General features: G+C 40.1%; 2 protein-coding genes, 1 long non-coding RNA gene and 8 other non-coding genes across 13 annotated transcripts; all 11 read right to left on the bottom strand.

Annotated features, from left to right (window-relative positions):
* Positions 1-64: 64 nt before the first annotated feature.
* Positions 65-6,251, bottom strand: LOC120572489. Of its 3 annotated transcripts, none has more exons than XR_005641460.1 (18): positions 6,190-6,251; positions 5,555-5,588; positions 5,326-5,353; positions 4,971-5,021; positions 4,742-4,793; positions 4,510-4,563; positions 4,262-4,309; positions 4,050-4,128; positions 3,807-3,862; positions 3,528-3,570; positions 3,116-3,156; positions 2,724-2,787; positions 2,499-2,549; positions 1,458-1,493; positions 1,200-1,254; positions 634-683; positions 418-450; positions 65-247 (listed from the first exon to the last, which is right to left on the bottom strand). It is a non-coding gene; the product is annotated as an uncharacterized LOC120572489 (long non-coding RNA). The 3 variants fall into 3 exon arrangements; XR_005641459.1 differs by having other exon boundaries at positions 4,050-4,088; positions 6,190-6,249; XR_005641461.1 differs by lacking the exon at positions 3,116-3,156 and having other exon boundaries at positions 4,050-4,088; positions 6,190-6,250.
* LOC120573727 lies at positions 310-383 on the bottom strand. Its single transcript, XR_005641767.1, has one exon. It is a non-coding gene; the product is annotated as a small nucleolar RNA SNORD31 (small nucleolar RNA).
* Positions 516-588, bottom strand: LOC120573728. The gene has a single exon (XR_005641768.1). It is a non-coding gene; the product is annotated as a small nucleolar RNA SNORD31 (small nucleolar RNA).
* LOC120573726 lies at positions 1,317-1,390 on the bottom strand. Its single transcript, XR_005641766.1, has one exon. It is a non-coding gene; the product is annotated as a small nucleolar RNA SNORD31 (small nucleolar RNA).
* Positions 2,613-2,686, bottom strand: LOC120573723. Its single transcript, XR_005641764.1, has one exon. It is a non-coding gene; the product is annotated as a small nucleolar RNA SNORD31 (small nucleolar RNA).
* On the bottom strand, positions 3,302-3,428 carry LOC120573729. Its single transcript, XR_005641769.1, has one exon. It is a non-coding gene; the product is annotated as a small nucleolar RNA SNORD22 (small nucleolar RNA).
* LOC120573721 lies at positions 3,642-3,711 on the bottom strand. Its single transcript, XR_005641762.1, has one exon. It is a non-coding gene; the product is annotated as a small nucleolar RNA SNORD30 (small nucleolar RNA).
* LOC120573722 lies at positions 3,928-3,997 on the bottom strand. Its single transcript, XR_005641763.1, has one exon. It is a non-coding gene; the product is annotated as a small nucleolar RNA SNORD30 (small nucleolar RNA).
* LOC120573720 lies at positions 4,161-4,224 on the bottom strand. The gene has a single exon (XR_005641761.1). It is a non-coding gene; the product is annotated as a small nucleolar RNA SNORD29 (small nucleolar RNA).
* A 572-nt stretch (positions 6,252-6,823) lies between the features above and the next one.
* sb:cb1058 (uncharacterized protein LOC394209 homolog) lies at positions 6,824-11,977 on the bottom strand. The gene is made up of 3 exons (XM_039821827.1): positions 11,855-11,977; positions 9,882-10,631; positions 6,824-8,502 (listed from the first exon to the last, which is right to left on the bottom strand). The coding sequence occupies exons 2-3, from the start codon at positions 10,551-10,553 to the stop codon at positions 8,347-8,349; spliced, it is 828 nt and encodes a 275-aa protein (XP_039677761.1). The 5' UTR covers positions 10,554-10,631; positions 11,855-11,977; the 3' UTR covers positions 6,824-8,346.
* A 3,304-nt stretch (positions 11,978-15,281) lies between these two features.
* On the bottom strand, positions 15,282-21,619 carry b3gat3 (beta-1,3-glucuronyltransferase 3 (glucuronosyltransferase I)). The gene is made up of 8 exons (XM_039821826.1): positions 21,436-21,619; positions 20,854-20,953; positions 18,765-18,936; positions 18,447-18,630; positions 18,102-18,263; positions 17,891-17,977; positions 17,502-17,705; positions 15,282-17,206 (listed from the first exon to the last, which is right to left on the bottom strand). The coding sequence occupies exons 2-8, from the start codon at positions 20,945-20,947 to the stop codon at positions 17,108-17,110; spliced, it is 1,002 nt and encodes a 333-aa protein (XP_039677760.1). The 5' UTR covers positions 20,948-20,953; positions 21,436-21,619; the 3' UTR covers positions 15,282-17,107.
* Between the last annotated feature and the right edge of the window lie 302 nt (positions 21,620-21,921).

The raw sequence follows: 21,921 nt of genomic DNA, 5'->3' as shown, positions 1-21,921 counted from the left end.
CTTGTCATTTGTCAACCTGTGGGAAGACCCTTAGACCGTGTATACAGTATTAGACCACACAATATTAGTTTTAATAGCTTTATTTGAAACAATCCTTGCAGTTAACTAAATGAGATCATGTTGTACTGCAACCGTGCAGCAGTTGGTAGATTCACGTTTAATTTTCTGGAGCATCCCTTGATCTCTAGAGGAACTGCAGCAATCCCGTTGGCATTTCAACACTGCTGATGGATAAGGCACCCAAGTTCTGCAAAGACAGACATCTTAGAAATGGGTGGCAAAGGCCACATTTAACTAAACAAGTTATAGTTTTAATCAGAGGGGTACCAATCCGTCATGAATCTTCAGACTGGGGCGGTAATAAGAAACTCATCACTTAAAGACTCAACATTTCAACAAGTTGAAAAAAATTCTTACCATAGATCCCAATGCAGCAGATCCAGATGAATTCTGGGGGAATCAAAACACTTTATAAAAATGTGTAACCAATACAATTAAGAAACCTAAATGTTGTCTCATAATCAGAGGGGATACCAATCAGTCATGAATTTTCAGACTGGGGCGGTAATAAGAAACATCACTTCAATGAAGATCTAGTACTGTATTCTAGTGCAACATTGTTCCAATACTCACCAACACATATCACAGTGAGCATAAGATCAAGGCCATGTGATGACTTCATCCTGTCACAGAAAAATGAAGGCGGCAAAGTTTATGGGCTAAACTTTCCATATGCAGTTCACTTGGCAATTAGCCGTTACAATTCCAAAGTGTGACTTGAAAATTAACATGCTGCAATGTTACACAATATTTGCTTCCAGCATCATGAATTCCTAGCTTCTATACTGCACTAAGTGTCAGATAATGTACAGTACACTCAAAATCCATTAGTACCACAATAAAGTATATATATTCCTTAAAACATTTTAGTTACTTTTGACAGTTTAACAATTGTGAGCTAGGTAAAAGAATCAAGTTTCTGGGATGGAATCAGAGTAGATTTCAGTCATGCCCTCACAGCCAGCGCTCTCTCCTTCAGCAGGTCACCTTACACCTGAAGGGGTGGGCCAGGGTTCTCAGTGCCATACTGAGTCAGGAGGGGAGGCCAACTGGAGGAGTAAGGATGGCTGATTTCATCCGACTGAGGATTTGCATCATCATCATGTCCACAATCCCAGAAACCTTACTTGCTCATTTACCTGCAGCACTCCCAGGTGTCTGGTTCTCGCACTCAAGTCTGACACATCACCAAACCTGCAAAAGGTGTAGTGTTAGTCAATTCAGTTTGATTTGTGTAATTTACCCTTTTTATCATTGTGTGATCAGAGGGGTAACCAATCAGTCATGAATTTTCAGACTGGGGCGGTAATAAAACTCATCACTTCTACATTTAGTAAGCCAAGTATATTGAAATGCCAACATATTAAAATATCTAGCGACAATGTTCCAATACTCACCAACAAGATCAAGCCAGAGATTTCATGCTGCCACACCTAAAATAAAGATCATAATCAGCCAAGTTTTATATGCTTCATCCACATTTAACCTTTGGAAATTTAACAATGTGGTGTCCTGAATTCACATGCTACTATGTTGATGGGCTTCCTGGCTGTCATGTTTAGCACACATCCATTCCCCAAACCAGATTACACCTACCCATCCCTCTGAAACACTCCCTACAGAGCTAAAAGGCTACATTCCTGGACATTTATTTTTTTATATATATATATATATATATATATATATATATATATATATATATATATATATATATATATATATATATATATATATATATATATATATATATATATATATATATATATATATATATATATATATATATATATATATACTACTACAGCAGACACTGTAAAGTGTTCTTAGTTTCATAAAATGATTACAGTAACTTGATGCATTGTCTCATTACATTTAAACTACACTGCCACTAATTAGGTTCAGAAACTTTTACCTGTTTAAAGTCAAGTCACCTGAAGCACCATGTTATTTCATGTTTATGTACAGTTGTAATTCAAATAATATTCACATGCTATGAAGTTATACAAATTACAAGCTTCATGGGAACGCAACGTGGGATTAAGCTTCTGGGCAGTAATCTGTCCCATTTCAGTCATGGCCTCAGCCAGCGCTCCTCTCCAACAGGTCACCTTACACCTGAAAGGTGACTGCTAGAATGTACCCACAGATTGTTATTTGAACTCTACTATAGTAAATAAATCCATGAAAACTCATCTTGTAACCTAACTCTTAATCTAACTTAAGATCTTTATAACTAGCTGGCTGAAGTGTTAACTTTCACAGCATGCAAGTTTCCTTCAGCTGGAACTGTTCTTGTGTATAGCAGAACTCCGGGTTCTCAGTGCAGTATAAGGTCAACAGGAGGGGGGGACCAACTGGATGAATGTATGCTGACAACCCTCAACTGAAGATAAGGTCATGTTCACAATCCTAAAACATTACTTCTATTGCTCATTTACCTGCTGCAGTCCCAGGTGTGTGCGCTGTCCCACAGTCCGAAAGCATCAAACCTGCAACGAGGGAAGAGTTAGTCGATCCAGTTTGAGAAGTACGAATGACAACATTTAGTGCTGTGCAATCAGAGGGGATACCAATCAGTCATGAATTATCAGACTGGGGCGGTAATAAGAAACTCATCACTTCTACATAACTGCAAGTAAACCCCTAACTAACAAGATACCAACCTCAATTGTTGGAGCTTTGTTTTTGCAATGACCATGTCCTCAGTTCACACATTCAAATTAGGACCTAAGATAAAAAAAAACAAAGTTGTCAACAGTTTACCTACTGGTGTACAGAACTGCAGTTGAGGAATGTGATCAGCATTTTGTTTTCAGTCATGTCAAGGTAACCAACAGTCCAACCAATCAGAACCCTCCTTCAGGGAGCCGAAGATCACTTTACACCTGAAAGCTTGTTCCAGGGTTCTCAGTGTCGTATCGGGCCAACAGGGAGTTGATGGCAAATTTGGAAAGTTTCTACCAAGAGGGGCGGGGGAGACTGGTGGTCATACGGAGAATCATCCTTCCACACTCTACATTTTACTGTACTGGTTTGGATGTTTCTGACAACATACCTAGTCAGCTTGTTTCTAGGTAGTTCCATCCAAAGGCAGCCCTAATGGGTAAAGACAAGACAGTTCTAGGAATCACATGCTGAAAGAAGTCATTTCTAGTCATGACGTTCAGTAACACTCGAGAAAATAAAGTCTGACACGACATCTGTAAAGTCTAGAGTTATCACATTTATTGTGATCTGCATTTCCATTCAGACTGTTGGTAACCCCAACAGGGCTTCACCTTATTACCAAGGTAACACCAGTGGGTTCACCTTTTCAGGTTCTGGCATTGAACCAAGGCGTAAGACATGTGCAGGTGTCATCATGAAGGAAAGTGAATTGTTGAAATTGTAAACTGTAATTCAGACCAGGTGGTGTAGGGCATTAGCACAATGCTGACATTAATGACTGTAAACGCTTGAAGACTCACCTTTGTTGTGGAGAAGATGGCAGCATCTTCCAAAGCTAGGTACCTGCAACAGATGATACAGTCAGGTCTGGACACAAAATTGTTAAGAGTTATCTGTTAACTGTTGACCTTCACTGAAATCAGATATTTAATTTCTCAACAGCAATTCAGACGAACGAGATTCCAAATATATTTCATCATTTTCAGCAGGTCTGGAAATATAGGTACTGTATGAACAAGTAGTGACTTAAATTTACTTGAGAAGGCCTTAAACATGCTGAAAGTTCCTAGAGCTCTCACCTGGGCAAACTCCTTTGTTGGAGAAAAGTGAGCAACTTCCATAACCCAGTAGGTACCTGCAACAGATTGCATACAGTTAGGTCCAAGCACCAAATTGAAGTTTCAAGCCATTATCTTTCACTGATGTCAGATATTTTATTTCTCAACAGCAGTTCAGACGAACGAGATTCCAAATATATCTCATCATTTTCAGCAGGTCTGGGCATAAGACACACTGGTACTGTGTGAACAGTGATTTCTTACCTTTGATGAGAAGGCCTCAGCATGCTGTTGATGCAGTCACTAGGCAGAAAACCGGTCATTTACTAGCTTATTCAAAAGCCTAATTTTTAAAAACAGAACAGTTGTAATGCAGTTGCTCAGATGTTCTTGTCGTTTCACATTGGTTCAAAGTGAGCTAAGTTCATCATCATTGGAACTTCTTAAGGACATTCATGTTAAGTGAGAAAAATTACCATGAGGCTTCAATGGATGCCTTCCTCTTCAAGAATCCACTCATGGCTCTGCAAAGTGAATTGGCACTTAGTTTGCATTCAACAATAACCATTTGTGGCATATTAAGATTCAGATGTTTGATCAGAGCTTTGGTGATAAACTGCCATGTGACATTAGTCGTCCAGGTGTTTAATGGGTTTTACCCCATTTCATCCTTTCAAACCGTCAGAAACACCTTGCCTTTTACTAAACACATTTAAAGACTTACATGTTGAGATATCCATGGGGCATCCTTTCCCCAACTTCTTGTTCAAACCCCCACCTAGCAGAGAAACCGTAAGTAAATCACCAGTGTACAAACCAAATATTACATCAGTTCAGCTACGGGTAATCAGATTAAAGGCTGACATCACTTGAATCAGGCATATGCTTGTCATTAATTTTAATCATCATGTTTATACCCCACTACTGAATATACTCTAAATCCATCATTTACTCACTTCTGCACTTTGCAGCTGCTTTGAGATTAGTGAGAGGGCAGGGTAGACCAACCTAAGAAGAAGATCAGTAGTTAGCCATAAACTCATGGAGTCATTTGAGCTTTAGTACTTTTAGGGGCTGATCAGATAATATACTAGCATCACAATAATCAGGCATATGCTTGTCTGTTTGAAAACTCATCAATTACAGCCCTTGTGGAATTTAGGTTTTAGCTTCAGGTCAGCTCACCTGCTAAAGTCCTTTATTCTTGTCAGTCATCTTTGATTGGCATAGGTACACCTTTAGGACAAAAACGTTACAGTTTAAGTTAATCATTTAATTTTCACATCTCATTGTATGCCACCATGAGTGTACTGTACTAATAAATAGTTTTACAGGGCATTAGGTGGAGCTCATATGCTACTCAGAATCTGGTAAAGAAGTTTCTTCAAAGGCTGATTCGGTAAGAGAGAGTTCAGAGAATCATCACTGCAACAATGAGCTCCTCAAGCCACAGCGCCAATTAATGGCTGATCTGTAACAGTGGAGTTTCTAAGCAAAACTACTGAAATACCTAAGTAGTCTAAATACAAACGCCAATTACCTTATGTGGTGTTCACCAGTCTTCACACCTGAAGACAAAAAAAACCTGTCATGAGTTTAAATCAACTTTACGTGCACTATACACACGATGTTTCATGCTACTCAGAATTTGAGATAAAATTTCCTCAAAGATTTTCAGTGAGAGAGTTCAAATAAAAACATCACTGTGGCATGAGACTCCATACTAACGTTTTGCCATGGTAACGAGCCATATTGTGTGAAGAACTTACCTTTGCAGTAAGTTGTTTCTGGCTCTTACGCCACCTAGAAAACAAATAGAAATTATTGCTTTAGCAGGAAAGAAGCTAACACTAGCAACATTCCAAGTGACCAGCCAACACGTGACGGTTCCACGCAACGTGTTCAGAACCGCACGAGTCAGTAAAATAAATAAATAAAATATTAAGTGTCTCACATCAGAATAATTTAATGCAATCACAGTCATTCAGTACAGGTCTGTGTAATTATCATCATTGAGAGACACGGCTTGCCTTGCAGCCACACCAGCTAGCAGCTGCCAATTCTGCGAAGTGTCTATAACACGAGTTCAACTTGTGTTGCCTAATAAATACTACATGCAGCATTTAGAAAGCATGTTCTCGTTTAGGTTAAGACAACTAATGAAAGGAATGAAAATGTTTTACTAGCGGATGGTTAAGGATTGCTGTGGTCGGTGCAGCAATGAAACGCTAACGTAACACATAAGATGGTGGCTAAAACACCGAAACTTGTAAATATGATAGAAAGGGAGGCCTCAAACGCCGATGAACTACATTGTCTACGCAACATATTTCCTATGTTAAATATTACACTGTTAATATTTGCAATTGAACGAGCTGCTAACAAGCAATGTGCGCGATCTTACCTCGAACAGAGCAGAGAAGGAAGTGAACGAGGAAACAGGTCCGTCTGGGTTTTATGTCCCGCCTGAACGACTCCTCCCACCCGGGAAACTTTTACCGGGAAAACGACCATACGACTCTTTCCACTAGCTACATTTAGCGTTAGACAAATTGAAGTTGGCAAAAACAACAGTTTTATTTATAATAAACTCATTGTTTGTAGAGTGAAGACTTTTAGCTGAAGCTAATTTAAAGAAAGTGCACATTATTTATTTTATTGCGTCATTTCCGTTAGATAAGTATTTTTCACATCCACGCGGTGGTAGCAAAGATACCAAAACAGAAAAGACTGAATAGAACTGATTGCTAAACATTTTCTTTCCTATAAACCAATTTGAGATTTATTGACCACCAAAAATAATAGTCTCAACAATATGAACTATGTTTTCTTTCTTTCAATTTGACGTGAAAAAAATATATTTAAAAAAAATATTCAAATTGTTTTCACTTGCCATAAAGTTGCTTCTAAATGAACATGAATATACCTTTATGTTTTTTTAAAAATTAACACAAACACACACACACACACACACACACACACACACGTATATAGTTTTGTTTTAACTATATATTTACATAAGTTTAGTAGGTTCAAGCTTTATCTTAATCATTTATTTGGTTAGTTTTTCACGTTGCTCATAATATCATGGCAACAATGACATTAGGTAATTCAAATCAAGACAGATCTATTCTGTCTTTATCCTGAAACATGAAAATACAACCATTACAAATAAATTAAGTCTTTATTTACTCGGAAAAGTGCTTCTTGTTATGGTTCAAGACTTCAGAAGCTTTGATTAGGATACAAAAAGATCTTTTTTTAAATTAACACATTCTTTAGACAATCATTATATACAAGTTTTCCCACCTATTCAGTCTGCAAGAATACACTGGATGTAATATCCAAACCATATACATAGTGGATGACAGGAAATTACAGGTCTGTTGTAAACATTACATTTTTCATTCTAACAAGTCAACCAATCATTAATACACTGTTTAAACCTTCTAAACCTTCTGAATCCCTTCTATCACGTCTTCCTGTCCCCAGTTGAACGTTGATACTAACTTTATAGTCCAATTTTACATTTAAAGTGCCAGTGAGTGGTGTTTTAGACTAAGAGAAACGTGATGTGCAGCTACATTGGTAACGATTAAAAGACATGCTGTTTTATAACCAGGCTATAAATATATCTCTTTCTCTCTCAGTTGCACACACATGCATACACTCTCCTGCCCTGTCCCTTCAGGTTAAATCACCTTTATCAGAACATACAGTGAGGAAGTCAAACTCTGTATTTCTGTGCACACACAGATGGGAAACCCCCTGTTTAAATGTGTTAAAATTGAATTTTCTCCACAAATATTAACATACAAATGTGTGTGTTAATCACTATCACAATGTCAAAATACAAATTAGCTGTGTGTGTGTGTGTGTGTGTGTGTGGTGGGTGTTGTTGTGTGTGTGTGTGTGTGTGTGTGTGTGTGTGTGTGTGTGTGTGTGTGGTGGGTGTTTGTCCTCCTATCATTAAAAAACAACTGATTAGCTGTCAAACAGCAATAAATGGCACTGACTAACATACAAGTAGGAATATCTCCAGAACCAAAGTCCACTAATAAATCATCGCAACATGTTTGACAATGAAACATTCCTATTGGTTGCACATCAACACTTTAGTAGTTTCATAGTGCTAAACAAAAGGATAGAAAGATTATTTCTGTTTCAAGCTCCTAATAGTGGACCGGATGTAGGAGCTAAAATGTTAAGACATAATCCCAAATTAGCATCACAGTTGAAGGGAACCAGAAGCAGCTGAAATCAGTCACATAGAGACTGGGTTTTTCCAATATAAGCTATAGTCCCATAGTGCTTCACTGTAGAATCAGCAGCGTGGCTCCCTCAGCTCGTGAAGTAAAAATGAATCCCTGTGCAAACATATGTGCATCAAGATGAGACAAGGCAGTAAACTTTACGAGGAGGGATTAAGATTCATTAACGTAGATAAATAATGAATGTTTCGGAGGCCTACTGCATGACTCAAACACATCATGTAATTATAAACGTATAAAATCATGATTTGAACTAAATTTGATTTCTTCGTCCATGTCGCTCTCCAGTTCTACAGAAACTCAGCTAACACCAAGTTGGATTGCGGTTTCTTCTTTGGCAAAGGTGAAGAAGATGGCGGTGAGGATGATGTCACAGGTGTGAGCGTAACGCTGTATATGTTGGTGATGAAGGCCTCCCAGCCACGACGAAAGGCTCGGTCCAAGGCCTGATGGAAACAATAGGGTAAAGGTTAGCAATACGGTTGACCTCAAAATGATTGCTACATGAGTAATTTCCTAATTTCTTAGGAGGTTTTCTGGAAAGAACTCTGTAGTTTATGAAAATAGAGAATCAGTTCTGAGACAGTTTTATTGCTTTGTTTTAAGCAGTTAAACTTATAATTTTAAACCCAACTACCAATTTATTTATATCTATTTATTATTGGAAACTTTATGCTCCATGTATGTTTAATTGTTTGTTTCCTTGATGAGGAAGCTCACATTTTTGCATGTTCAGCTGACCTGCTGTGTGCTGTGTTTACACCAGCCGCTCTTTGGAAATAAGTGAAAGTATACAAATTAATTGTCTATCTTGTCTCTGTGGGTGGTGCAAAATTACACAGTTGTTTAAATTAAAGTCCTGTAAAATTATGTGTTGGCCATTAAAAACTGTTTAAAGGCCTGACGATCCTGTGCATCATAAGCAAAAAAACTGAAAAAACTGTCTTTGTGTACCCCTTAGAGTTATCTTGGGACCCCCTGGTTGGGAACCACTGCTCCAAGTCTGTCACTATAGTGACTGGTGATTTTATGCCATTCAAGAATATTGAACCAGCACTTACAGAGACTAGCAGCAACACGAATTCTCATCGCATGTATTCTATCTGTCGCTCTAATACATAAAACAAATATTGTGCAAACTCAGAGGTCAGAGTTGTGCACACGTTTTCGTAAGATATCATATTAACCCGTTCATGAGAATATGTTGAGCTGATTGGTTAACAGCAGTGGAATGTTTTAATGGTGTGGGTCTAGTAGGCGGGTCAACACTTGCCCTACTTTGTTCCATTGATCAAGGGACACGATAAAGGAGGCTCAGGAATGTCACCTCTGTGCATGTGTTTCAAATGAAGCAGAAAATCTTTGGGAAAATGTGAGTCAGGTGAGGGGCCGTGCAGTCCGTTTACACAGCTGCCCGGTTTACTTGTACAGCTAAAAGCCCTTTAGCCAAACCTCTGTTTCTGCTTCATTTTTCAGTGTTGTTAAATGTGACATAAAGGAAAAATCCTATCAGAGGAAGTGACCTAATGAGTTGCTGGCATGCACCAGTGGCTGCTGTACCTTGACCCTGCTGGCAGCCTATTATTAAGGTGATAGTCTCCATGGTGATTAATAGCCCAGTATGTGGAGGATATTGAGGGAGAACTTTACCCCTCTGTCCCACAAAGTCAGAGTACTCAGTTACGTAACCTTGTGAGGCTTAAAGTTTAACCAGGTGGGGTGATGCTGAATATGGAATTTATATTAATGTAAGACACAGAAAGCAGAAGTTAATAAAACGTGCTAAAAAAAACAAAATGATAGTAAAAACATAAGGCTCTCTCACCTTGCGATAATTCTTCCCAGTGTTCCTCTTCACCACCTTCTTCCCCTCCTCTTGCTCCCTCTTCATCTTCCTCTCCTCCTCTTCCTCCCTCTTCCTGTCTCTGATCAGGACCTGGTCGTCCGCATCCTCCCGAACCGGGAAGTGAACAAGCGTGGGCTCCTTCCCCTTTCCTGCCTTCCCATCCTCTTCCTCCATCTTATTCACTTCAATCATTACCTTGGTGTCCTCCAGGACGTTTGGGTCAACGGGACTCTCTGTGCCCAGGCTGGGCCTCTCATCCCGGGCTGTGTCCTCCTCGGCTCTCCCCTCCTTCTGCTTCCTCCTGGAGCTTCTTCTCCAGCGGCTGCTGCGGCGGCTGGGTTTCCTCTGGAGGAGAGTCTCCCCGTCGTCTTCCATCATCCCTTCATTGAGATCAAACGCCTCGACTTCTTCCTTCTCATCTGCCCCAGAAATGCGCACCTCACTTGGGCTGCTTGCGACTCCCCCCTCTCTGTTGCTGTCTTCTGTCCAGTTGAATGTCTCCTCCACTTCTTTTCCCCTCACCTTCTCTCCTTCTCCAGCAGCCTCAGGCTCATCAAGGCGACCGTAGAAGCCACTGGATTTGTCCAGAAACTTTGGGGCCCGGATGGAGCTCCGCACAGAGCTTTTCCTGGAGTTCTTGCCAATTGTCATGTTTTCTCTTTCAGTATCTTGTTTTTCTTTCGCCCTTTTTTTTTTTGTGTTTCACCAACTCCTTTTTTTTGGTCACCTCTGAAGAATAGGGGGCAAAAGAGAGATTAGAGATTAATGCCGTTACATAACACTGCTCTCACCTCCACGTCCACCTCTTTGGGTCTCTCTCACACACACACACACACACACACACACACACACACACACACACACACACACACACCATCTCTCTCTCTCTCTCTCTCTCTCTCTCTCTCTCTCTCTCTCTTTCATAGCAGCTCCCAGAGAATCTCATATAAGCCAAAGTTCCGGAAAGGTGACAGACGAAATAAAATCAGAGAAATGTGGAACAAAAATGCAATGAAATGAGACCATAGATTAAAGATAACCAGTGTCATGGGAATGTGTGACGGTCAGCATGTGTAAATGCTGCTGTAAATGGTATGCACTGAACTAAAACAGTATCTGCCTTGCAGTCACATGAGGTTTATGAAACAAAAAACTTAAAAAAACAGACTAGACAGGTTTTGTACCAGTAGTTCCAGTGTGTTTGTGTGTGTGTGTGTGTGTGTGTGTGTGTGTGTGTGTATGTGTGTGTGTAGGTCAGTGTTATCAGGGTTGTGATGATAATTCGCTAAAGACACAATGTTCCTAAAACTGGAGACAAACACACACACATGCGCACACAGACTCAGACTTTGGTACTAATTGAACCAGTTGGATGCTGTACAGAAGCCAAAATCAATGACTTCATATTGACTATCTCTCGATGCTGAACTCAGCCTGACTGTTGGCTTGTTCTTTGTAATGTTAAAAGGTTGTTGGATCAAATTCACCAATTTTGACACATATGAGAGAGAGAGAGAGAGAGAGAGAGAGAGAGTGTATTTTCAGTGTCACAGCAGGTTATTTTCCATCAAGGGTAAAACACCTTCTGTGACATCACTGATTGGGTTGTCGCCAACCGTTAAAAGGAGGAAAATACAAAAAGAAACAGAGGGTGAACGTGACAAGAAAGCAGAAAGACAAGGAAGACATCTAAAATGGCATGACACAAAAATGTATAGAAAGCAAACAAAGTGATTAATAGAGCAACAAGTACGAGAAAATCAGACTAACAGGACTGAAAATGAATGAACTGAACATCCTGCCATTTATTGTTAGAAGAAAGAGAGCTGTGACTTCTTTTCTTACAGAAACTAACTTATAGACACATGATAATTACTCTTAAAAGAATGTCGTAGTGTAGCAAATAAGCAAAATGGAGAAACTATTAGATAAGAAAGAGATGCGAGTCTTACCTGATATCTTGCTCTTGTCTCCTCTGTCTTGTGTGTGTGTGTGTTTGTGAGCACCGGTGCGCAATATCTCCTGTGTGTTTGTGTGTGTCTGAGTGAATGACTGAGCTCAGGATACTCCCCTTACACACAGCGTCACACGCTCACCCTGCCCCAACCTGCAGTTCTGTCGTCACCAAGGCAAACACACACATGCAAAAAGAGCACATACACAAGCAGCAAAGTCCTCTCACTCTCAAGGACTCTTTGTCTCTCTCCCTTCTTCGGACTCTTTCTACTTAACCACATCTCTTCTTTACATCCTTAAACATTGACTAGATTGTAAGTTGCACGTGCCTATACACGTGCACACACTCATCGAGGCCTACTGAAAAACTGCCTAATATTTCGGCTCACAAAGCATCCTTTCACCAGAACAAACATCCTATTTTGATATCAGCAGCTATCAATCATTAACCGTGACTGTCCTCAGCTGTCACAGACAAACCTGCAGAGCACAGATGGGACTTTCAATTCAGCTTCAACCTCAAAGTCTGAGCGTTCAACCACCTTCATCATATGTACAATCCAACTTCTACAGTCCACAACACACAGGGATGATGACAATTCATAAATGTATTCTAAATAATGTGACAATATAACTGATAGGTCAGATGTATCTCCCAAATACCTGTGTTTAGTGCTAAAATGCTAGCATATAGGTTAATATCAGCTTTTTAGCATTTAGCTCAAAGCAATATTGTGTATAGCCTCTTAAAGCTGCTAGCATGGCTGAAGACTTAGTCCTGTTTTTCAACTATAAAATGTCCCACTCAGTACTTAACATGGGCACACTTCTTTAAAAAAAAACTTATTAAAGGGATCATCCTTAGTGAAAATGTTTGTCCATATTAAAGGTCCCATGGCATGAAAATTTTACTTTGAGGTTTTTCAACATTAATATGAGTTCCCCCAGCCTGCCTATGGTCCCCCAGTGGCTAGAAATGGTGATAGGTGTAAACCGAGCCCTGGGTATCCTGCTCTGCCTTTGAGAAAATGAAAGCAGATGGGCCGATCTGGAATCTTGCTCCTTATGAGGTCATAAGGAGCACCAAGGCTGAATTTCGGGAAAGAGACTTCAGATACAGTATTAGGGGACCACTGAGGCCTATATAAAAGCATCCAAAGAGCACCATGTCATGGGACCTTTAAAACAAAAATATCACATGTTGTCTTTAACCTCCAAATATCAATATCAGCTTCAAAAATCCAGTAGGCCTATGGGTTGGGCTCTAGCCAACATATCAATATATCTGTCATAACCCCATCGGCTGATCATTTAAGCTCACCTATTGGTCATGGTAAAATTAAATGATCTTAGTCTTTCAAAAGTTTTTCTCATTTTAAAAGACATTTCAATAGGCTCATGGGGTTTGGAATTAAAGTGCATGGACGTGAGTACTTGAGTACTTGAGTACCAACTTTATAAAAGTGAGTGCCTTTAATGGTGAAATTAATAGGTCAGAGGTCATTGCAAAGCGCCTTTTCTCAAGTCAATTTTAATTTTATTTATTTAGCCCAATATCACAAACTTTCCTCGAGGGGCTTTCTCATTAACAAACCATTAATGACCCTGCAAACCATCTATCAGTGGCATGACAAAATCCCGTGATCCCGTGGTATCCCTCCATGAATAAAGATAAGATCATTACTTCGAAATGATAAATTATGAATCCTAATTTAACAACAAAATAGATAGCATTCATGAGATAAAAAAAAAAAAAAAATGTTTTTGGTTGGAGGCATAGTGTGACCCAAGTTCAAAATGGCTGCCTCTGAAATAAGCTCATTTGCCTTCTCTTCATTTCCACAAATGTGTCCAAAACAGAACTCTCTCCTGATAAGCTGTCGCTATACCATGACGGAAGGTATGCGTGTGTTAAGATTAAATGGATTAGTTTAGGTCACTGAATGTTATCCTACTGTTTGGATGGTAAACACTGTGTCTGGGTGGGACAGAGAGTGGGAGCTGCTCAGCTGTGTGTGTGTGTGTGTGTGTGTGTGTTGGGTAATTATCTCCCATTTCCTTTAGTCAGCTTCGAGATGCATAGTGCTCACCTTCTTGTACATGCATACACATGCATACTGTCAGGACACGCCAACATCAGGAAAGTCCACGCACACACACACACACACACACACACACACACACACACACACACACACACACACACACACACACACACACACACACACACAATGAATTGTTATAAGTGTTATTTAAGGGTAAAAACAAGACAGTGTAGCTGATGATAAAGATGAATTTTTTTTCAATATAATTCCATTCATAAGTATCATGACCAAATAAGACTATTTGGTCATGGGTTTCTAAACTTTCTGTAATAAAACATCCAAAAGCTAAACTATCAGATGAGGGACTCTGGGACAAAATCTTATCAAACTGGGTTCCGTGGCCTAATTCTTGTCGGTTCAGGGGTCCTAGAATTTAAAGTTTGGGAACCACTGGTCTAGCCAAGCCCAGGTGTGCGTGTGAGTGAGCGACCAAATTATTTTGGATCAAAAGATGGTGCACATCTATGACTTCAGCTCCTGTTACTCACCTCCCAGTGCACCTACATCTGCCAAGCCCTGTGCGAGTGTGTGCTGGGCAGTGAGGTAAGAACACTCCATATATAGTCACCGATAGGCGACTTCCCTGCAGAGAGGGCGTAACAGCTGTCAATCATAGAGGTCTGTGTTTGAGGGCAGAGAATCCCCACCCATGTGGGTAATTACTGTTGGACGCTGGAAGCAGGTTCCCATGGTCACCATCAAGCAGGGATAGGTTAGGGTTTCGCAACTGTAGTCGGACGACTGATTTTGATGTGGTGAAATTTGAGAAAATCAGGAAAACACAAAAGATAGAATTAGAGACATTAGTGGGAACATAAAGAGGCAGACAAACGCCTCTGATAAAAGGCACAGACATACTGCATGACAAGTCTGTAAAGTGCGACGCTGGTAAGTATTACCTGATACGCTCAGAACAGATGTGCTTTTGGCTGCGTTTCAAATCACTTTAGGCAGTCAGTTGAGACAGTCAGTCATTCAACTTCTCCGTCAAGTCAGCCTTTCTGAAACTAGTCGGTGTCAGAATACAAAATGTCTTGCTTGAGAAAAGGCCTTAAAGACATGGAAGACAACAACAGCCAACTAACTGTAAGCAAAGGTTTGACATGTTCATATTTCATCTGCAGCGAAGAAAAACGTACTATACAGCATGAGTGCTCTTTCGGCATTCAGCAAATTCCTCCTAAACAATGATCCCATATCAGCACATGTAGCAAATATAAGACCCACAATTGTTTTTACAGTTAGAGAGCAACGTTCAAAACAATTTAAAGATAAGCATGAAACACTGAAGTTTAAAAAAAGACCAAAATACAATAAATAGTTTACATGATCTAGGTTTATTTTCAAGGATAAGGACAAACATTATCACATTGTACAATGTAAAGAACAATATTCTTATAGTAATAAATACATAATACACCAGTAGAGAATTGACTTACAGGCACTAATTACACTTAAGCAGGCACTAGCTGTTTTTACAGTATCATACAACAGTAGCTCCTTTGAGCTATACTTTTATTTTGCTCTTTATTCTTCCAACTTCTGAGGATGTCATGGAAGATAATCAAGCACAGGTCGAGTACTTCAATTTATATTTGAAGCTTTTTTTCTCCCAAATATACTACTGAAACACTGCTATTGTAAAGTACCAGGGATTCTCTGCCTTTTAAAGGCAAATTCAAGTCTTTTCCTTGTCATCAGCGTATGGAAATATAACCGGGACGGTGTGTTTTGTGTTTTGTCTTTGCTTATTGCATAAGGAATGTCTATGAGTGTAAGTAGTGTTGTTCCCTTATTCAGGGCTTTTACATGGATTCCCTAAGCCTTATGTTTTTAAAAAGCATCACTAAAAATGTACATATTAAAATGCTGGCTAGAACTAGCTGTTATGATACTATTGAAAACCAGCATTTGGGGCACCCAGATAGCTCAGTTGGTATATATATATATATAGAGGGTTACTCCTCGACGCAGCAGGCCCAGGTTCGACTCCGACCTGCGGCCCTTTGCCGCATGTCATACTCCCCTCTCTCTCCCCTATCATTTCTTCAGCTGTCCTGTCAATAAAGGCCTAAAAATGCCCAAAAAAATCATCTTAAAAGAAAACCAGCATTTGCACTCTGAGCTTCAACACTAAAGCTACACTGGGTGTGGAACCATTGCTTCTCTGTATTTGTTGTGGTCTGTGTTGCAGCACAGTGTTGCCAAGTGGCACCACTTGTTTGTGTATGAGAGCATAATAAATACAAGGCAACAAATATTGAGCATTTTTCTTAATTAAGTTTGTGAGTTTTGTGAATAAATGAATAAATATTGTTAACTTTAAAAAATAAAAAATTCTTCACTCCACAATACTATTACATTGATACGAAATGCAGAAATTTAGATTTGATAGGTTGTATAAATATTATTATCATGCCTATGATGGTGACTGAAAAAAAAAAAAACATCTATATGGCTGAATATGGACTTACGGACACTAATCACGCAAAAATAGAATCCATGCATGAGTAAAGTGCTCCATTGCATCTGTATCAAGAGGTTAGCGGCTGCACTGATGAAACTGGTTACAGATCAGATCCAACCAGCAAAGGAAACAGAGACAGGAGGCTGGAGCAAGACCAGCTGGAGCACAGCAATAACAACATCTAAGTGCCATTAGGAATGCTCACACTGCAGGATTTAAACTGAGCACAACATGTGGATTGCTACAAATGATGCAAGCATGGACGTCTGTAATAACATGCATCCTTTCCTTCCAGCGTTAAGGAAAACATATTGCTGGTGTAACAGCATGGCTTTACAAAATTTAAAACTGGCGCCCCCGTCAGGCAACTGTTTAAACTCCAGACTCCTCCTCTACTGTACTGCTGGCCAAACACACCTAACTCACTGAGAACACCCTGATACAGTACATACACTAACGTACACTGTTGTAACAACACTCACTCAATATATACACACATGTACATTTACTACCTGACACAAAAAACAGATACATTTATATGTGACCTCAAACTGATATTTTTTCTGTTTTACAGTATTTACAATGCAGAGTTACATATGCAGCATGAAACAGCAGAGTACACTTTACAATGTGTATGTATGTGTGTGTGTGTGTGTGTGTGTGTGTGTGTGTGTTCCTCAGACCTCCACTGCGCGGTCTGAGCCCAGTCCCTGAGCCTGCAGAGCCTCCTCTCTCTTCATCTTGGGTTTCTCTGTCCGTGTGTGCCACACCAGCACCTAGACAACACACACACACACACAAAATAAAATACTGCAACTAGAGTCTATCTGAAATTAACATTAGAAAATGTTCTCTAAACTATAATATATGACAAAGGCTCTTCTTTTGTTCAGCACACACACACACACACACACACACACACACACACACACACACACACACACACACACACACACACACACACACACACACACACACACACACACACACACACACACACACACACACACACACACACACACACACACACACACCTTCTCTCTCTCTGACACACACATAACACACTCCTACTTTAGAGCAGTTGTCCGCTTTAGGCTCCAGTTCGTCCATGGTAACCAATCCCTGAAGGAAGCTGCTCTCCAGGAAGCCCATTGGTGCTTCTCCGTCAAAACAGGCCTCTGGATTGGCCAGGACAAGTTTGAGGGACACAGCGAAGCCAGCCATGTCCATCGGGAAAGGGCGACTGGGACGCCACCCGGTATGGAAGCGAACCACCTTCAAAGAATCATCAAAAACACAAATTCAATATTGTGTATTGGTAATAATGAAGTTGAAGTGGTTCTGATGAGAGCCACAAAAAACTATTATTTTTGTTGTCTGTAATTTGGCCAATACATTCATGGTTTTCTTAAATGAAGCACAACACAGGCTTGTCAGCATTATTCATCCCAAGCACCTACCTTTCCTCCTTCAACCACGGGCCTCTCATATTTCATCCCTCCAACCAGTCCCACTGGCCACACGGACACTCGCTGGGTACTCCTCATCTGACACAAGACATAGAGGACATTTGTTTTTCTTCTTTAATCATGGCACATTTAAAATGGGACACTTCCTCAGCTGGAGACTTTGCAGACATCAGTAAAAACACATTCACACTCCAACCCTCACCTCTTCAAATATCTGCAGGCTGTATGTGTTATCGTCGTCAGCAAAATAAACCACACCCTGCTGGTTGTCTCCTCCTGGCTGAGCCCTTCTGTCCTCTCTGAGCCACCGTAGACCCTCGTTCCTCTGCTCAACTCCCCGAGGTTTCAGCCAGCTGGGGTCACCCTGAGGTGGAGAGCGAGCATTCAGACCCAACGTCTAAAAACGCTCTTTTGTTCATACTAAAATGAGGACAAATATTGAATACCACTCTGCAAGACTATGTGTTTGATTCAAACCTAAGAAGACAAAAAATGTAGGACTGATTTGATTTTTGTCTCCACAGTTGGCTGCCATGTCTCTACCCACCTCCTGCAGTTTACGGTCCTTGGCGGTGAGCATGTGCAGGTGTGTGTAGGTCAGGCCACTCTTCACCAGGAGGTCAGTTACTAGTGGCGTCTTGTGCGGCGAGTCCTCCACCACGATCCAGTGGAGCTGAGGAACATGGAGGAACGTCTGGGACAGACGAGTCAGCTCGGCCTTCTGCACCAGCCTGACAAGGACAGGCAGAAATCAGAGGAACCGTGTGGTTAGACACACAAATAGACAGTAACAGAGGACGATGGAGATGAAGTAAGCGAATGCGAGCAGGAATTGAGGTAAGGAAACCGGCCTCCCCTGGCATACCTCGCGTATGTTGGGGTGATCACAAAGACGGTGGGCTTGGCTGGTTGTTTCTGTGGTTGCTTGGTCGCATCGGACTTCCTCATCTGCTCCTGAAGACGGTGCAGCTCCCCCCGCAGCCGAGATATGGTACGGTCTTTAGGCAAGTCATGCTCTGAGCAGTCGCAGCGCTGACCTGCAAAGGGTTCAACAGACATGACAGTTGAAAGTACAAAAGCAAAAAAGGGATTTCCCTGCTTGTACAACTCAGATACACAATACACAATCGCTGCTTTGATTGTTTGTTTCACTTTGTGTGTTTGTTAACCTCTCTTGCCCAACTTTAAGATCAGCCATATTACCATTTACTCTCCCTAACGAGGACCATAATGAAAATACACTTTTACCCTTACAACGTTTTTATCCTAAGCATTTCTTATTGTATGTCAGGACAGAGTGTTTACCTTTATTATTGTCGAATCTATCGATCTAAAACACACATATTATACTGATGGATCAAGTCTTGATAGACCTATTTCACAGCACACATTATGACATGTCATAGTAGGAAAATCCCAGGGGTTATCGAATAGCATTTACGAAAGCTGCATTCTAGAGGAAGCTCTGTGTAGCCCACTAGAAAAATGATGGAAATAAATATGAATATATTATATTATTATTATAATATAATAAAATAATATAATAGTTAATCTATTATAAATGAATATAGTTATTATGAACCAAGAGTTGATCCCGCCTTGATTGATAGGTGACAGCGGAAGCTTCTCTGCTATGCAGACAGCCAGTCTGTTGGCGGCCGTATAGTCATTATGCACCAATTAAAACATTGGATCAAGAGTTGATCCCGCCTTGATTGATAGGTGACAGCGGATGCTCCTCTGCCACACACACACAGCACACAGCCAGCCTGGCCGATGTGAGGAGATAACAGGGACATTAACATCTAAATATAAATGCATATGTCATCTCAACACGTTGGGAAATATCCGCTGCCAGGGAGCCTTGAGGGATTTGTGTGGGATTTTCGTTGTGTGGGATTTTCATTGTGTGGGATTTTCGTTGTGTGGGATTTTCGTTGCGTTTTATCCGACGTGAAACTTGGTCAGGTTTTTTGGGTTCCTTGGAAATATTTGAAGTTTGATGGCGAGCCACCCAACTACAGCTACAAAGTCTTAAAGGATGGTATTTTATTTTATGCCATGGACTAAAGACACGAGCGAGACCCTTGTAAAGAAACACTTTTGAATATTTTATTTTATTTATTTTATTTTCATTGTATACACTATATAAACTAGAGATGACCCGATACTATTTTTTTGCTTCCCAATACCGATTCCGATACCTGAACTTGCATATCGGGCGATACCGAGTACCGATCCGATACCAGTGTGTCATATATTTTATTATGTTTTAACAACTGTATACTACTATCCCTGTATGGATGTGATATGATTGCTATCTTTGTTGTCCGTCTGGCTCAGGTTAAAATCTTTGTGAAACATTAACAAATACAAACAATGAATGCCACAGAACTTTCTTTTATTATCCAGTTTGACAGTCAGTTATAACGGAAAAAGAACATAAATAAACTACTTTAACGTAGATTTTCTTTAGGGCTTTATTACGTGGTATCGGACCGGTGCATAAACTCCAGTACTTCCTGATACCAGCGTTTTAGGCAGTATCGATACCAATACCAGTATCGGTATCGGAACATCTCTAATATAAACACCTTAGGCTACTTACAGGGTGCACCCTAGGGCTTTATATTCATGCTGTATACTATTCATGCCCACAAATATATACATATTTTCATTCTTTCTTTAATAATTATGTCGTTACGGTTATTGTTTCAGTCCACTACCTCCTACTTATCTAAATCTTCTGAAACCTAGTCTAGATAAATAACCTACATTGTAGACGTGTAATAAATGCTACACCTGGTATTGTGCATGCTTGCTTACTGGAATAGCTTTCTGGGACACTTAATGGCACTGAGACATCAATTTCACCTGTGTTTTCCTTACCGTGACAGGTCAAAATGTCTGCTATGCAAAAAAAGCTCCACTGAGACTATGTGGTGACCACTTACCAAGCTGCATCAGTGCATAGACGAGGCCCAGGAGGGAGACCATGAAGTAGAGCACAAACACAGTCTTCAGCTTCAGCTTCATCCTCGTTGCCATGGTACCCTAACCAGCCGAAAGGATGACAATATGAGACATTGAAAGCATTGCTTGTCACAAAGCATTACTACAAGGGTTTTTTGATATATATTTTTTAATTCTTATCAGTTGTTATTTTGTCTCGTGGCTGTGAAGATTGTAACTGAGAATCTTTATGTTTAGATGTGTTAAAATGTACCAAGTATGTAACTTGGTTGTTCTTGATGAATAAAAAGAGATTAAAATATATATACCAAAATTCAGTTTCTCAACTGGCAGTCAACATTTAGCTAACTAACTAAGAGGGAAAGCATTCCCATTCAATTTTAACCATACATTTTCGGAGGCTTACTGTAAAACGTTGAAGCAGAGGGTCGGATTGTGTACGCTATTCCTGAGTAGGTCGGCTAATATGAATATGCTTGATAAAAAAAAGGTAAGCTAAGGTATGTTAGCCTGACAATTGGTTTTAACAGAAAGAAGGTCGACTATAATTCCCATGCACTTACCAAAGGCGGGATATCGTGAACGACAGAAGCGGTAGAGTTGAGTTATGACCTTACAGATTTATGTCATCTTGGAAAGATGTGAGCAAAGGCACCTCAGTGCATCAGAGCAACCATTCATTCGGCTAGCTAACAACTCAGCTAGGGCATTTTGATTTTTTTGCAGCAATGTACCAACAGCTTCCGGTTTCAGTGCAACACAGTAAGGAGTCCCCTCAGAACGTGTGCAATCACAAGTAGTTCCACATGAATCCTGCATAATCGCCAGTTTTTCAGAAACGATGGCTAATATAATATGTATGCCTTGTAGAGGTCAAATAAAAAAAAATGTTAATGCTTCCCCTAGCAAAAATCATGAAAACATAAGGGGTTAAAACTGTGGGAAGCCATTTCCACAAAGAAGATATTGTTTTTAAGAAGATAAAAAGTTAGGTAGGCACAAAAAAAAAACGACTTCTATGGTAAAGTCAAAATACGTGATACTAAGGT

This window comes from Perca fluviatilis, chromosome 14 (genome assembly GCF_010015445.1).
Source record: "Perca fluviatilis chromosome 14, GENO_Pfluv_1.0, whole genome shotgun sequence".
Lineage (NCBI taxonomy): Eukaryota > Metazoa > Chordata > Actinopteri > Perciformes > Percidae > Perca > Perca fluviatilis.
The sequence above is the reverse complement of the archived record's forward strand: the minus strand, read 5'-3'. Positions and strand labels throughout refer to the sequence as shown.

Excerpts from the sequence above, each read along its gene's own strand:
- sb:cb1058 (XM_039821827.1), bottom strand. The coding sequence starts at position 10,553 with ATGACAATTGGCAAGAACTCCAGGAAAAGCTCTGTGCGGAGCTCCATC. Across the intron at positions 8,503-9,881 it reads CTGGGAAGAATTATCGCAAG|GCCTTGGACCGAGCCTTTCG; the intron begins GTGAGAGAGCCT and ends TGTTTCCATCAG.
- b3gat3 (XM_039821826.1), bottom strand. The coding sequence starts at position 20,947 with ATGGCAACGAGGATGAAGCTGAAGCTGAAGACTGTGTTTGTGCTCTAC. Across the intron at positions 17,706-17,890 it reads CCGTGGTTGAAGGAGGAAAG|GTGGTTCGCTTCCATACCGG; the intron begins GTAGGTGCTTGG and ends GATTCTTTGAAG. Across the intron at positions 17,207-17,501 it reads AAGCGGACAACTGCTCTAAA|GTGCTGGTGTGGCACACACG; the intron begins GTAGGAGTGTGT and ends TGTGTTGTCTAG.